At 39.8% G+C, this 16129-nt stretch overlaps 1 protein-coding gene across 1 annotated transcript in view; it reads right to left on the bottom strand.

Annotated features, from left to right (window-relative positions):
* Positions 1-14707, bottom strand: part of GATB (glutamyl-tRNA amidotransferase subunit B) — an 89425-nt gene extending 74718 nt beyond the window's left edge. The window contains exons 1-2 of the mRNA XM_004040506.5: positions 14482-14707; positions 12457-12607 (exon numbers count right to left, since the gene is read on the bottom strand). Of these exons, the coding sequence (XP_004040554.1) occupies positions 12457-12607; positions 14482-14657 (327 nt within the window). The 5' untranslated portion in view covers positions 14658-14707. The remainder of the gene's footprint in view (positions 1-12456; positions 12608-14481) is intronic.
* Between the last annotated feature and the right edge of the window lie 1422 nt (positions 14708-16129).

Here is a 16129-nt window from a genome sequence, read left to right on the forward strand (position 1 = left end):
CCAATTATGAAACAGACTTGTAAAGCCCATGACATTTTACCAAACAAATATATTTTCTTTCTTATTTTTCTTCCCATTTCACAACCATATACAAAGTATTACAAGTAGAAAAATTGGAATGATATTGTTAAACAGGAAATAACTAAGCAAACAACCTAAGATCCTGTCTATAGATCTATAGGTGAATAATTAATAAATTAAGGAAGACTCTGCACCACAGTAAAGAGATTTTACTAAGTCAAAATAATGAGCGAAGCTGAATCCCTACTAATAAAAACAAAGAATGCTGTCCTTAGTGTAGCTGTAATCCTGCCTATAAGCAGTGAAATGGGCTGGCTGACCTTTTCATCCTCAAGATTTATGATAGGCTTCCATAAAATCCTAAAACTGAGGGAAAATAAGAAAATAAAAAGATCCTAAAAAACATTCAGAATAAGGGTTACTAATCAGAATGGGGAGGGGGTTGGTCAAGACAGCAGGTGTGCTCCAGACATGCTGGGGAACAGGGAGATGGAGGCAGGAGGCAGAAATGAAGTATTCTATTTATACACACATCCATTTATATATACATATAAATTTACAAATACACAGATGTGTACATGTCCAGAGCCAAGCTCAAAGCAAGCAAGAAAATCCCCTGGGGCCACAGAAGTAATGGTAGTAAGCCATGTGACACCAGGGGTAACCACAAGAGACAGGACAACACATTTTCTACTCACTTTCTAACTGTGATAAGAACAGCAACTGCCTGGTAGGGTTGTTATGAGGTTAGAATAAGTGAATACATATAAAGCACCTAGAACAGTGCCTGCCACATGGTAAGCACTTGGTACATGGTAGTTGATTTTACTACCATTATTATTGTTAACTGGGCTGATGAGACATCAGATGTCAATGCTTTAAAGCACCTTGGGGGCAGAAGTCAAGGCCATGAGCCCATGTGGTAGGGAGCTGGGATGGCTTCCTGCATAAAGCTGTGAGCCAAAAAATTCTAGTCCAGTTAGAAAATCTTTTGCCACCAACTGGAGGGGTTGCTGTGGAGGAGGCCAGCTACTTCAGGCCATAGGTGAAAAAGAGTCTTGAGAAATCTGAGCCCCTGGCTGTGCCTGGCTTGGATGTGTGCAGCTTGACGCTGGCACTATCTAAGCTGTGTGGCAGTTAGGGGGCCAAGAAATTAACATACAAACCGGTTCATTCAATAAACCCCAATGGGCCCTGGCAGAGGCCACCAGGAATTCATTCCATAGAGATAACTCCATAGTCCAGGGTACAGTACTTAAGTTAAAAATCACACTGAGCAGAATAAATAGAAACAAGTTCACATCTGGACACATCCTGGCTAAAGCTATCAGAGTGACAAAACAGGTTACTGACAAGGGATGCAGACTTCTCATCAGCAATTACAGATGCCTAAGGACAATGGAAAAATGTCTTCAAGTGCCAACGGGAAATAAATGTCAAGTTGGAATTCTATACTACTATTCCAGAGTGAGGGGGAAACAGAAACAGCTGGAGGCACATACAGACTAAGAGAGTTCATCACCCACAGACCTGGAAAGCAAGAGCCACCAACACAGGAAGAGAATGGTGCCCAAAATCAGAGTGAGATGTAAGGAGCAATATCTGCTACAAAATGAAAAAAATCAAGGGATGTGAAGGACCTCTTCAAGAAGAACTACAAATCACTGCTCAATGAAATAAAAGAGGACACAAACAAATGGAAGAACATTCCATGCTCATGGATAGGAAGAATCAATATCGTGAAAATGGCCATACTGCCCAAGGTCATTTATAGATTCAATGCCATCCCCATCAAGCTACTAATGACTTTCTTCATAGAATTGGAAAAAACTACTTTAAAGTTCATATGGAACCAAAAAAGAGCCCGCATTGCCAAGTCAATCCTAAGCCAAAAGAACAAAGCTGGAGGCATCACACTACCTGACTTCAAACTATACTACAAGGCTACAGTAACTGGAACAGCATGGTACTGGTACCAAAACAGAGATATAGATCAATGGAACAGAACAGAGCCCTCAGAAATAATACCACACATCTACAACTATCTGATCTTTGACAAAACTGACAAAAACAAGAAATCGGAAAGGATTCCCTATTTAACAAATAGTGCTGGGAAAACTGGCTAGCCATATGTAGAAAGCTGAAACTGGATCCCTTCCTTACACCTTATACAAAAATTAATTCAAGATGGATTAAAGACTTAAATGTTAGACCTAAAACCATAAAAACCCTAGAAGAAAACCTAGGCAATACCATTCAGGACATAGGTATGGGCAAGGACTTCATGTCTAAAACACCAAAAGCAATGGCAACAAAAGCCAAAATTGACAAATGGGATCTAATTAAACTAAAGAGCTTCTGTACAGCAAAAGAAACTACCATCAGAGTGAACAGGCAACCTACAGAATGGGAGAAAATTTTTGCAATCTACCCATCTGACAAAGGGCTAATATCCAGAATCTACAAAGAACTCAAACAAATTTACAAGAAAAAAACAACCCCATCAAAAGGTGGGCGAAGGATATGAATAGACACTTCTCAAAAGAAGACATTTATGCAGCCAACAGACACATGAAAAAATGCTCATGATCACTGGCCATCAGAAAAATGCAAATGAAAACCACAATGAGGTATCATCTCACACCGGTTAGAATGGCGATCATTAAAAAGTCAGGAAACAACAGGTGCTGGAGAGGATGTGGAGAAATAGGAATGCTTTTACACTGTTCGTGGGACTGTAAACTAGTTTAACCATTGTGGAAGACAAGTGTGGCGATTCCTCAGGGATCTAGAACTAGAAATACCATTTGACCCAGCAATCCCATTACTGGGTATATACCTAAAGGATTATAAATCATGCTGCTATAAAGACACATGCACACGTATGTTTATTGCGGCACTATTCACAATAGCAAAGACTTGGAACCAACCCAAATGCCCAACAACGATAGACTGGATTAAGAAAATGTGGCACATATACACCATGGAATACCATGCAGCCATAAAAAATGATAAGTTCATGTCCTTTGTAGGGACATGGATGAAGCTGGAAACCATCATTCTCAGCAAACTATCGCAAGGACAGAAAACCAAACACCACATGTTCTCACTCATAGGTGTGAACTGAACAACGAGAACACATGGACACAGGAAGGGGAACATCACACACCAGAGCCTGTTGTGGGGTGGGGGTGGGGGAGGGATAGCATTAGGAGATGTACCTAATGTAAATACACCAACATGGCACATGTATACATATGTAACAAACCTGCACGTTGTGCACACGTACCCTAGAACTTAAAGTATAATAATTATATATACATAATAAAACACAAAGAAAAAAGAAAAAAATCAGAGAGGTGTTTCCTCAACCTTTGACAACCAAACCTCAAAACTTCCTCACACCTGGGGGCAGAGGGACACATCTTCCCCTTGGGTTACAGTAGGAGAGGGCTCTTTCTCCACAGCTCTGGAGACATTGTCTGCTTTCTTAGGAACCTTATTCTATCAACAATTCCCTCCCCCTTATATCTTTATTACTTTAAACCTCAGTTTTTTGTGTTTTGTTTTTTTCTGAGACAGAGTCTGGGTCTCATGCCAGGCTGGAGTGCAGTGGTGCTATCTCGGCTCACTGCAAGCTCCGCCCCCCGGGTTCACACCATTCTCCTGCCTCAGCCTCCCGAGTAGCTGGGACTACAGGCGCCCGCCACCACACCCAGCTAATTTTTTGTACTTTTAGTAGAGATGGGGTTTCACCGTGTTAGCCAGGATGGTCTCAATCTCCTGACCTCGTGATCCGCCCACCTCGGTCTCCCAAAGTGCTGGGATTACAGGCGTGAGCCACCACGCCCAGCCCCTAACTTAAGTTTTTTAAACAAAATATCACAGACATGTATTTTTAAATAACTGATCATGAAAAGCAGCAGTCCCCTGCCCCACCTCTTTCTAGGTCCCGTCCTGTTCCCTGGCAGCAACCACCTTCGGATCTTTGAGCTGTCTCGTCTGGTATTTATCTTCCTATTTTTAAATAATATGCTGTGCCAGGGGACCTTTGGAAAATCCATCACCTGTTGGCCAAGGCTCCTGGCCATTTGCTATGTGACAATCCTTCCTTAATTTGGAAAAAAGACAGATTTGATAAACTGTCTCAATGATACAGTGTACTTGTTTTAAGAACGTGGACTCCTAAGACGTGGCCCATTCCATTTCTGAGAGATAACTGAGGTAAGTTACAAGATAAGAGAATAACAATATGAGACATTTTGCAATATTTTTATATCTTACTTTATCAAAGAATTTACCCAAGCTTGCTACATTATATTTTTTTCTTTTCTTTTTTTTTTGAAACAGGGTCTCACTCTGTCACTCAGACTGGAGTGCCGTGGTACACCTCCCAAGCTCAAGTGATCCTCCCACCTCAACCCCACAAGTAGCGGACTACAGGCATACACCACCATGCCTGACTTATTTTTGTATTTTTTTTTTTTTTGTAGAGACAGGGTTTCACCATGTTGCCCAGGCTGGTCTCCAACTCCTGGGCTCAAGCCATCCAACCACCTCAGCCTTCCGAAGTGCTGGGATTACAGGCATCAGCCACTGTGCCTAGCTGCTAAATTATATTTATATACAAAAATAAAATATACCCACTCCCTAAAAGCCCTACCATGATAAGCTGGGTAACATAAAAGTCCATAAAGTCAGGTAGAAAAAAGGATGGTAGGTCATGTCTCCCCCAGGGAAGCAGACAGAGCCATTACATGCATGAGCTTGAGTATGGATGGATCTAGAATGTGGATGAGTCTATTTCTCCTAAAATCAGGGTAAGGGTAAGAGCTGTGAGAACAGGGGTGTGGTAGGGGACTCATTGTTTGGACTTTGAGAACAAAAAACAAAACAAAACAAAAAGCACTTCACCAGCAAAAGGCTGAGAAACCAGTACAGGTAATGTTTGATTATTACCTAACATTATCTTGTATATAAAATAAAAATAAATCTTTTTTTAAAAAATGCTTTTGACTACTAGTCTGTTTTTTGGGAGCTCCAAATCATTTACCCATCACCTAATTAAAAAACAAAACAAAACACAATAACAATCCCACATCCCACCTCACCGCCAAAGAAAAACACAACAAAATAAAACCCATCTACTAGCTTAAGGCCTGAAAAGGAGAAAGAGGCCTCCAATCAGTGGCCAAAAATGTTCCTACAGCCTATACTTAGGTTACTTTTTTCTTGCTTTACCAATTTAGAACATGACTTCCAATTATGGTAGGTAAGAATTTAGTTCTTTTCCAAATATCCAAGTTATATCACAGTTTTTATTAAATCAGTAGCTGGTGCTTCTATTATTATTTACATGTTTCTCTCCTAAGCTAATAAAACACTATGATTACATTTCCTTTCTTGAACATTTTGTTTTTCCTAGACTTGCTAAGTCCTTCATTGTTTTCATGTGCTTCATTTTTTATGTACCTATTGCTCATTCCTCTAAAGGTTAGATTATATGGAAATCTTTTTTCCACACAAATCAGATACCTGCTAATTCCCTACTCTCATTTTTTCCTAGAATTCTTTATTCTGGAGCCACCTTCCTCCTCTTCCAACAGGTCTCATGGTAGAGCTGGCAACCTGAAACCTCTCTATTATTCCAGCAGGTTCCTGGGGTAATGAAAGGCAAACTTTTTGAGAGTCTGTCTGAAAATACCATTCTTCTACTGTCACATCTGATTGACACTGTTGGGTACAGAATTCTAGGTTAGAATTATAATTTTTTTCCCCTAAGAATGTTTAAGGCATGGTTCCATTCTCTTACAGGTATAAGTGCTGCTGTTGAAAAGTCTGATGTCTGACTCCCAATCCTTTGTATGTGGACCTGATTATTTTTTTCTTCTCTGTAAGCTTTAGGACCTTAACTTTATTCCTAGTGTTAATAAGTTTCTTGACATGCCTTCATGTTAGACTATTTTTATCCCTCATGCTGGGTAGTTGGCAGGCCCTTTCCATTTAGAGATATATGTACTTCAATTCTGGGAAATTAATCCACGTGTTTTGTTTGAGAGTTTCCTCGAGTCTGTTTTCTATTTTTTCACGAGTCTCTTATTAATCAGATGCTGAACTTCCTGGACTGATTCTCTAATTTGCTTATTTTTTTCTTCTATTGTCCAATGCACTGCACATTGGTTTTGATCTCTGGAAGATTTTCTTGACATTATTTTCTAACTTTCCCAGGCAAAGGAGAGGCACCATAATTTTAATTTCTAAGAGCTCGTTTTTATCCTGTTTGTTCTTTTTTAAAAGCAGTATTGTGTTCTTGTTTCAAAGAGGCAGCTACCTTCCCTTATCTCTCTGAGGACATTTATAAAAGCTATTAATTTTTTAAGTATTCTTTTACCCTGTGCATTATCTATAGCCTCCTATTTCCTTTAGTTTTCTTTTTTATTTTGAGCTTTGTCTATCATGTTGGAGAATCTCCTCAAGTGCCTGGCGATTTCTGGCTCTCAATCTATATTTTAAAGTAAGACACTAAAATGCCAATTAAAAGTCCTATGTAAATGCCCAGGGCTTATTCACCAGTGGCCTTCACTGTAAAGCAATCAGGTGGCCAGACAGATTTTTTTAAATTGAGAGACCTCCCACCATGTCAATATCTCATGTTCTTCCCACTAGGGTCACACAATCTTCAAAGAAGCTCCTGCAGATTCTTGCTTGGGGGAGGAGGGGAAGAGGAAAGATGGACATACCAGGCCACCTGAGTTCCCGCACTGGGGCAGGGAAAACAACTGGGTAGGTCCTGGAGTTCACTACAGATGCTGTCTGACACCACCTTTTGCTCTGACTGGTGGCCTCAGGGAAAGTGTGTCATGAGCTGAATTTCTCCAAAGACTATACATTCCTATGGGGGTAGGGCAGCTGCCCAGGGTCAGGTAGAGAAGCTCAGATCTCACTGCACTGTACTCAGACTCTGACTCAACCCCTTTGTTTTCACCTCAGCCAGCCTTCCACAATACTTGACGCCCCCACATCCTGAGCGTTTTCAAGGTTGTGTAGGACACATCGTCTCAGTTCTCGCTAGTGTCCCTTCCTGCAGGCACTTAGGTCACAGTGCATCCTCTGCAAAGTGAGGCCCTCCTCCACCTACCATCTCTCTCTCACACACTCTTGTCTCCTCTCCCATTCTTTTGTAGGCTTATCACATTTGCATTCTTTCACTATGATTTCAGTGGGGTTTCTCTGGGTTACAGAGAGGATGGATTAAAATGCATGTGTTCAGTTGGTCATATTAATCAAAAGCCTCTCCTGTCTTTACCCCTTCTTCATTGGCTCCTTCTCATCAGCATTTTAAAAATATTTTGTTTTATTGCAGTAAGAACACTTAACATGAAATCTATCCTCTTAAACACATTTTAAGTGTACATTATCATAGACTACATAACTCATCAGCATTTAAACATTCCCAAGTCTCTCCAATATTAAGAAAGACATGACCAATAAATGTTTTCTCTTGATTCTATGTCTCCTTTCACTTGCTGCATTCTGTTGTCCTTCATAGTAAAACTTTTTGAAACAGTTGCCCACACTCACTTCTTCCTCCATGCCATGACATTTCTCAATCCACTGCCACCTACCTTCTGTTTCCATCACCCCACTCAAACTGTTCTTGCAAAGGATACCCTTCTTAATAAATCCAATGGGCACTTCCTAGTCCTCACTTTACTTGACCTCTCAGTAGCATCCAATGTTCTTGTACTCCCTCCTTCTCAAAACACTCACTTCCTTGGAGTTTCTGGCCCTGCACTCTCCTTACGTCTTCTTACCTCTTTGCAAATGGGATCCACACCCTTTATCAGGGCTTATATGGTACAGGCTATGCTTTCTGCTCTAGCCTCACCTCTTGCAATGCCCATATTCAAGTTCTATGCTACAACACATGGAAAACATTTCAGTTTCTAGAGCAAGCCACGTTGTTTTTCTTCTGGTCTTTGTAAATCCTATTCACTTTCTACTTGGCCAATTTCATCAAGTCCTTATATCTGTGTTGAATACTCTTCCTATGTGCTCCTCAAGCACCTTGTATTTCCACGACTAACATGTTTATTAAAAGGTAGTGCAACTGCCTGCTTGCTTGTTCATGCTCCATGTGGGCAACACCCATATCTATCATCTACCAAGTTCAAAACTGTGTCACTAGAGCTACACAAGGGCTAGCATAACATGGGCATCCAATATATGCCAGCTGAGTGAATGAAGACACAACCGACCGAGAAGAAGAATGAAATGTCTACAGAAAGACTATACATTATAACAATTGTTTTAAGTGACAATCCTAATTTTTTACTAAATCAAGAGCCAATACCATGTTGAACCAAAGAAACACTCCAAATAACTACAGATGGAAAAAAAAAGCTCATAAGCCTTCTTTTTCGCAATAAAAGCAATGATTTCTAATTCAGAAATAATTTTATCCAATATACTAGTTTTTACTGGTTTTCATTATTTACTTAATTCTCTATACATCTCTGAGGTGATGAGATACCCAGGTTAGTTTTTGTTGGCAGATCACTTAACTAGTGAAATCAAGGTTAAGTGACCAATTGTTATGTGTAGCATTTACTTTTGCTCTCACTGGCAATGTAACTGTGCACAATAACTCAGGAGAGCCTTTGTAAAGATAAAAGCCACCAATCATTATGGGTATGCTAGCAGGTAAGATTTACCTTACCTATTATTAAGAGCTTTTTAATTAATTACCTGTTATTACTTGTTAATTATCTGTTAATTAATAAGTGCACTTATTACATGCAATTACTGTTTTAAGTGTTTTAAAGGTACTAATTCATTTAATTCTCACACAAATCCAATGAGTCAATTATCCCCATTTTATAAGAAACTGATGCAAAGAAGATTAAGTAATCTACATGAAAATTCTATTCATCTCACTAGAATTTTTATCTTTAGCATTTTCCTATGTCACTAAAAGTCTATTATAAACATTATCAGTGGCTTCATAATGTTGCACTGTACTGATGTATTATAATTTACTCAATGATTCCCCCATCACTGAGAAACTGTGGTTACTTCCAATTTTCTACCTTTAAAAATAGATCTGCTATAGACATCTCTGCATATAAGTCTTTGCCCACATGTTTATTTTCCAAGGACAGATTCCTAAAAGAATTACTAGGTCAATAAATATGTTGGGCGAATAAAGTAGTCAAATTGCCATTTTGCCTAATTAGCTGTTTTTTCTTGCTTTTATGCCTACAAAGTTTCTCCCCAACCCAAGGACAAACAAATATTCTCCTAGATATTTCTGGATTTAATTTGACATTTAACTTATATTATATATATATGAACTTTGTTTTGATGTGTGAAATGAGCGATACTTTTTCTCCAAATAGCTAACCAATTCCAAAACCATCAGTTAAATAACTTATCCTTTTCCCACTGATTTTTGCTTCTTCTTACATATCTTTTCCCTTGTTGGTTTATTCTTTCGTCAGGAGGCAGTGAAACTTTGGGGAGAAAAGATAACAGGCTTAACACTGTAACTGCTGAATTTAAGATGTTTATGAATCATTCAGATGGAAATGTATAGTAGGACACAATAGATATAGGTTTCTTGCCTAAAAGAGAGAGGGGAGCTTTATTTGAGGGTAAAAAGATTACTCAGGGGAACACAGGTAACAGAAGAATTGAGAGCCAAAGAATAGGGCATGGGAAACCAACATTTCAGGGCTGAGTGGCAGAACACAGCCATGTGAGAAGGCACAATCAGCCAGGTAGAGGGCAGGGAAGAAGGAGGAGAGAAGGGAGCAATATAAGCCCTGCACAGAAAGAGTTTCAAGTATCATCATGAATCACACTTACACTTTGGTTTACTTGACCAAAACCATAACATAACGTTCTACTAAAATCCTCGGAAGCACAAACATATTCTCAAATTATTGGTTTCTTATGAATGGAGTTATAAGCAGAGTCTGGCTATCAGAGCATGTTTATACATCTCCATAGGGCTTAGGGGAAGGACAACGGTCTAAAGGTTTTAGTGTATTTTAAATCTACTTAGAGGTAAATCAAAAGATTTTGAAATGTTTTGAATGGCAATGCTTAATTCTGGCAGTTTGGGTATAATGTTGCTCACGTACTAAATGAGGTACCTTAAAGGCAGAAACATTTCTGAAGAAGAGGTAGATCTGCTCTGTCTACAGAATAACTCATTTAGGCTACTTAAACCATAAGCGTTGTAGGCTCTGAAGAGGAAAACAAATCCTAGCTCATACAAAACTGTATTTCCAGACTTTGTCCGCCATTTAATTAATGTAAGCCAAGCTCTCAACACTCAAATGTCCCAAACACCTTCACTGTGTTATTGATATGCTTATCAGTGAACAAGCACCTTCTTTTTTGGTGCATGACAAGTTTTACAAAGCAATTAAAATGCTGGCATTTTAATTATTTTGAATTTTTCTAATTTGGTCTAATTTTTGACCAAATTTAGGTACAGCTGGAGAGTCTATATACAGAAAACATGCTTATCTGCAAATGGACCTGTTTCTAAAGTGAGCTGTAATAAGTATGGCCTGATAGCCATCACATTCACAGCTGGAAAAACCTAGGATGAACTCAGAGCTTATGCCTAATCCCTTGATAATTAACTACCACATGGGAAAAAAATGTTTTGAATCTGGAAGGGAAAATGTAGAGGTGTTATGACAACTTGCCTTCCATTTTACAATAAATATTACTGTATCTCTACTATATCTGCATCTCTGCCCAAAAAAGATGTCATATATTTATAACCAAAATATTCACTCTTCTCAAATAAACAAAAAATCTTTCCATAGATAGATCTCTAAGTCAGAGAGAGAGAAAGAGGGCACACCTCCACATCTATCTTCTCCCAGAGGGACCCAGCAGCAAATCAAAGGTGATCCTTGATATGGTCTGCAGGGAAGGGAGTCCTCCATGACAGAAAATGCGAGTAAGAGAAAAGTTCCAAGACAAAGATGCTGCCCCAATACAACCAAAGCTGAGTGACGCAGGCACACTGGGGGCACTGCCCAGAATCTTCCACTTTGGTCAGTGACTGAGAAAAGTATACCTCTGCAAGCCTGCCAGTGCTCAGTTCAACCAGCTTCCAGATTTTTTTTTTTTTTTGAGACGGAGTCTCGCTCTGTTGCCCAGGCTGGAGTGCAGTGGCGCGATCTCAGCTCACTGCAAGCTCTGCCTCCCAGGTTCACGCCATTCTCCTGCCTCAGCCTCCCCAGTAGCTGGGACTACAGGAGCCCACCACCACGCCCGGCTAATTTTTTGCAGTTTACTATTAGTAGAGACGGGGTTTCACCGTGTTAGCCAGGATGGTCTCGATCTCCTGACCTTGTGATCCGCCCACCTTGGCCTCCCAAAGTGTTGGGATTACAGGCGTGAGCCACTGCGCCCGGCCTCAACCAGCTTCCACTCTTATTTAAATGTTTGAGAGCATGGAATTCACCCATGACAATGTCTGCCTCTCCCCACCTTTGTCACCACCATGGATACACATTTCCTCCAAAGATGGCAGGAAACCCCAAACACAGTTGATATTATAGGTCCTGGACAGACCATATGCTATTTATTAGCTAAAACATTTACTTGTTCCCTTCATACTTTTCTTAAAAATTCAACCAACTATCTAAAAATATATGCCAAAAGTCTTGGGGATGAGTATACTGGGCCCAGTCATTCCACAGGATCAAGTAAAAATGAGTGGTTAAGTGAGTACAATAGTTAACTCACTGCATATTATGGCTGTTTTCTACATTATTGAGTGTTTCTTAATTTGCAATAACCACAATCATTACTGGCCTTACACTGTAAAATCAGGTGATGTACACTGCTTGCTTTGAGTTGACCCCTCCTCCTTCTTCATTTATCTGCCTAAATTTTATTGGGCTTCTCAAATAGCTCAGGCCACCACCTCTTCAGTAACCCTTCCTTAACCTAAAGTACCCCTACTTCAATTTCTCACAGCAGTCCTTTCTTTTACTGAATTAGTTGTCCCTCCTCTGGGTTTCGAAACCATCCTCTGCATATTACCTTCAAAGAAGGAATCACACTGTTCTCTATTTGTTTATAAGACACATCTCCCCTACCAGTTTTTGAACTCCTTAAAGGCAAGGATCATCTTTATGACCCAGCTCAAAGCCCAATGTCTGGTATTAGTAGACATGCTAAAATGTTTGTGAAGTGATGAATACGTGTATGAATATATTCAGACTTAGAAACAGCATCACAGAGATGGGTCTTCGGAAAACATTTAATATATCCCGCTTCACCCAAAACTCCCTAAATAAGTATTTCCAAAGAGTTGTGTTATTATTAAAACAAAATAATTTTCCATGTTCAATATAAAATAAACATTTTTCTAATGAAAATAGGATTAAATAAGAATCTTACCGGCAAAGTTCCAGGTAGAGATGCATCAAAAAAAGAAACCAAAGAATTTGGAGGTGCTGAAAAGCGAACTTGAGATCCAGAGAAGAGTTTAGAGTTGGAGGAAATCTGGGCATGAATTTCCAAACCTACCACAGCAGCCCATTTGTGTTCACTAAGAAGAAAGAGATAATGGTTAAGATGTATATTTGTCACCATGAATGAATTTCTATAAGTCTAAACCACAAATGTTAATTTCCTATATGTGTTTTAAACTTACTACAATGTTATATCCTCACATTAAAAATGTGTCATATTTTATCAGTGACTAAATAAAAAAAATTCAGAATAAGCGCCTACACTGAGATTGGCAAACTAAAATTCATTTACAACATGGCATCATGAGGCTGATGATATAAACATGAAGGCAATAGAGAAAGGAACAATTTGGCATCTTAAAACAATTTAGAAATGGGTACTGCTTGGCTGACTTCAGTGAAAAGCAGCATTTAACAAATTAACTGTAACTTATCAAGTAATCACTCAGTAAATGATGAAAGCTGATCTTTCCCACATTATCTAGAATTAACACAAATGGCAACATTATACTACTAGAGAAATAATGATAAATAGTTCCACGTCTCTTATTTAAAAAGGAAATTCTCAACCATGTTTTGGTTTGCATGTATAATAACCAGAGAGACACAGATATAATAAATCACCACTAAATGATACTCTTGAAAACATTTTGCAAAACTCCACCACACTAAACCATCTGATGCGGCATATTTTTGGTCCCCCAAATCACTTTCAATTCCTGAGACCTAATTTCAGGTTACTTTTTTCATGCTTATTTGCTATCAAATCTAAGAAGTTGTTAAATGCTATAATAATCTCTCTTATCTGGTCAGTCCTACTCTGTTGGGTCTGTACATAGGCCTCTCCAGGTCCTTATAAATGTGCTTATTCCCTATGAAATCCATGTATGTTCCTATCCTGCTCTTCTCCCAAGTAATTTTGTGTATATACATACATATATATATATATACACACACATATTTTACATCGTTTTGTTTTGTTTCAATCATTTCAATATATAAAGTTCTATATCTGAAGTACTGCAAGAATAAGTCCTTCTTTTTAAAGTTTGGAAACACAGCCCATAAGGGAGGGGAATTAAAGTAAGAACTCATTAGAAATTCTGCATGCAGTAAAGCACCATTCAAAGTATTTTTGCATTTCCATTACATGAGAGAAAAAATGTACTTTCCATTCACAAGGAAACAATCTAATTCAAGAAAAGAATACAAAACTTAATACTTCTTTCTGGACAATTTCCCTCTGTTCCTCCAACTGAAAGTAAAAATAATGCCAACTAGTCTCAAAGAATAAACAAAATATTAGAAACTTGCCATATGTTTCTGTATTTAAAGAGAAACTATTTAATTCTTACATAATGAGCATAAACAGCTGTTCAGGGGATATCTGGCCAAATAAGCCAAACTCTCCATATAACCAGGGGGAGTATCTCTTCTTTTGGCTGCGTCCTCCTAGGTCTAGTCACACATATTCAACATAAAACGCCTGCACATATAGCTAGTGTTTTCTGACTAATGACAATAACCCACCACTACCAAGAGCTTGTAGGTAAAGGCTCCCTTTCTACCTTTAGAACGCTGCCGGCCCATACTAGCGCTAAATAAAATCAGCTAAATATGATCCCGCTTCTCGTGTCACCGTCCCCACTGCTAGTGCTATTAGTGAGATGACCGAATCCACTCTTCTGTCTGTGCACCCTTCAAGAAAATATTTGTTATTTTACACTCGCGAATTCCCCAACTACATCTATTTGAAAACAGTGGTTTATATATGGGGGCGGAGCTGATAGAAAGTCTGTTTTGTGCTTTTATTTAGGTTTCGGGGCTCCAGGTTATAACTCAACGCTCTCCCGTCAGCCAAAACGTCTAGAAGCTGGGCCGTAATTGCCATTATTTCCCCAGTCCTGCAGTTCCACCTCACAGGTGGGCAGAAATGTATGAAACAGAATACCCTTTCCTCGTCTTCTGGGCCGTGTGGAGGGGCTGCTGAGCCACTGAGCTCTCTCCCCTAATCCGGTTGGATGTGGACCCAGTCGGAGCCCCTCTTCGGTGGCAAGAACCGCCGTCAACCCGGGCGAAAGCCCAACGTCTTCCACGGCAGCCCCAGCGCAGCATGGGCGCCGCCATTGTAACTCCAGGGTCTTGGTCACGTGACTCAGCCTCACTATGCCGCGAGGCTCCCTGGGAAGCGTAGTTCTGGAAATGCATTAAAAACGCCATAGGCTCGGACCGGAAGACTACTATTCCCGGCGAGCATTGTGATTCGAAGCCTGCCGGAACCCGGCGGAGAGGGGAGGAAAGGAGAAATAGAGGAGAGGGTGGGAGGGTTTCTGGGTGGGGAGGTGTGACTCCTCCTAGCGGGGAGTTGGAGAGGTTTGTGGCTGTGAGCGTGTGTATCAGTTAGAGTGTGAGCGCTTGGTGCTTGGTGCTAAGAAGCGTGGCCGGGATTTTATAACCCAGTTAACTTTGCAAGAGGAGGTAAACGACCTTGACATCTCAGCAGAGACTTCCTCAGCCCCCAAACCCAATCCGTTATATTCTCTGTCTACTCTCCTGCTTCGCTCAGCAATTTGTGCGTTAATGCAACAAATACTTATTTGCATGCCTACCGTAATGCCAGGCTCAGTTCTTAGGCACTGTAGTTACTGCAGAGATCAAGACAGTTATGGCCCGCATGTTCATGGAGCTTACATTCTAAAGAAGGGAGACATACAGAAGTTAACAAAAATAAGATACTTCCATATAGGTAGTAAGTGCTATGTTTAAGCAGAGGTATTTGGAGACAAACAGCCCTAGATTGAATGTTCATGTACATTTTAACTTCCTTTTTATTATTGGCCAGTATCAGAAACACACTCCTTATATGCTAGGAGCAGATACCATCGTCCCAGCGGACTTCCTTCATTTTCCTGTGTCAAAACTAATACCCCTTGTTAAAACTGCCACCGATTTCTTGTATTTGAACACAGTCTAGAGTAGTCATTTAGCCACTCTCTATTTCATCACCCGACTTTGATTGTCCTCGTAGTGCTTTTGACTACCCGATGTTTATCTTCTATTTCCACAAATTCCTTGTCTGTCTTATTCACTGCAGTACAAAGTAGGTTCCTTAAAAATATTTGTTGAATAAAGTAGTGCAGTGTGGAGAATGCATTTGACAAAGGATGGAGTGGATGCCCTTTGGAGCAGTAATTGTTTAGGGGAGAGATGATGAGTTAGGGTGGTGACAGAGCCAAAGAGAAATGGATCTGTTTGAGATAGATATAGGAAGTAAAATTGAAGAACTCTGATGGATTGGATATGATGGTGAAAGGCAAGGAGAAACAAATAACTCCTGGATTTCTGGTTTGCACAACTGGCTGATGAAGTTATCCACCGAGATAAGGAAACCAGAAAAGGAACAGGTTTGCAAAGAAAACATATGAGTTTGGTTGCCTTGGAGACATTCAAGAGGAGAAATCAAGTAGACATCAGTGATGCCTAATTCTGAGTATAGAGCAGGGCAAGGGGAAAAGCTGCATATTTTGTATACTTCACATTGATAGGTTTTCAGTTATTGATCAATAATCCATTGATTAGTTGGCTGTAACCTTTGATCT

The sequence above is a fragment of the Gorilla gorilla genome, chromosome 3 (genome assembly GCF_029281585.2).
Source record: "Gorilla gorilla gorilla isolate KB3781 chromosome 3, NHGRI_mGorGor1-v2.1_pri, whole genome shotgun sequence".
Taxonomy (NCBI): Eukaryota; Metazoa; Chordata; class Mammalia; order Primates; family Hominidae; genus Gorilla; species Gorilla gorilla.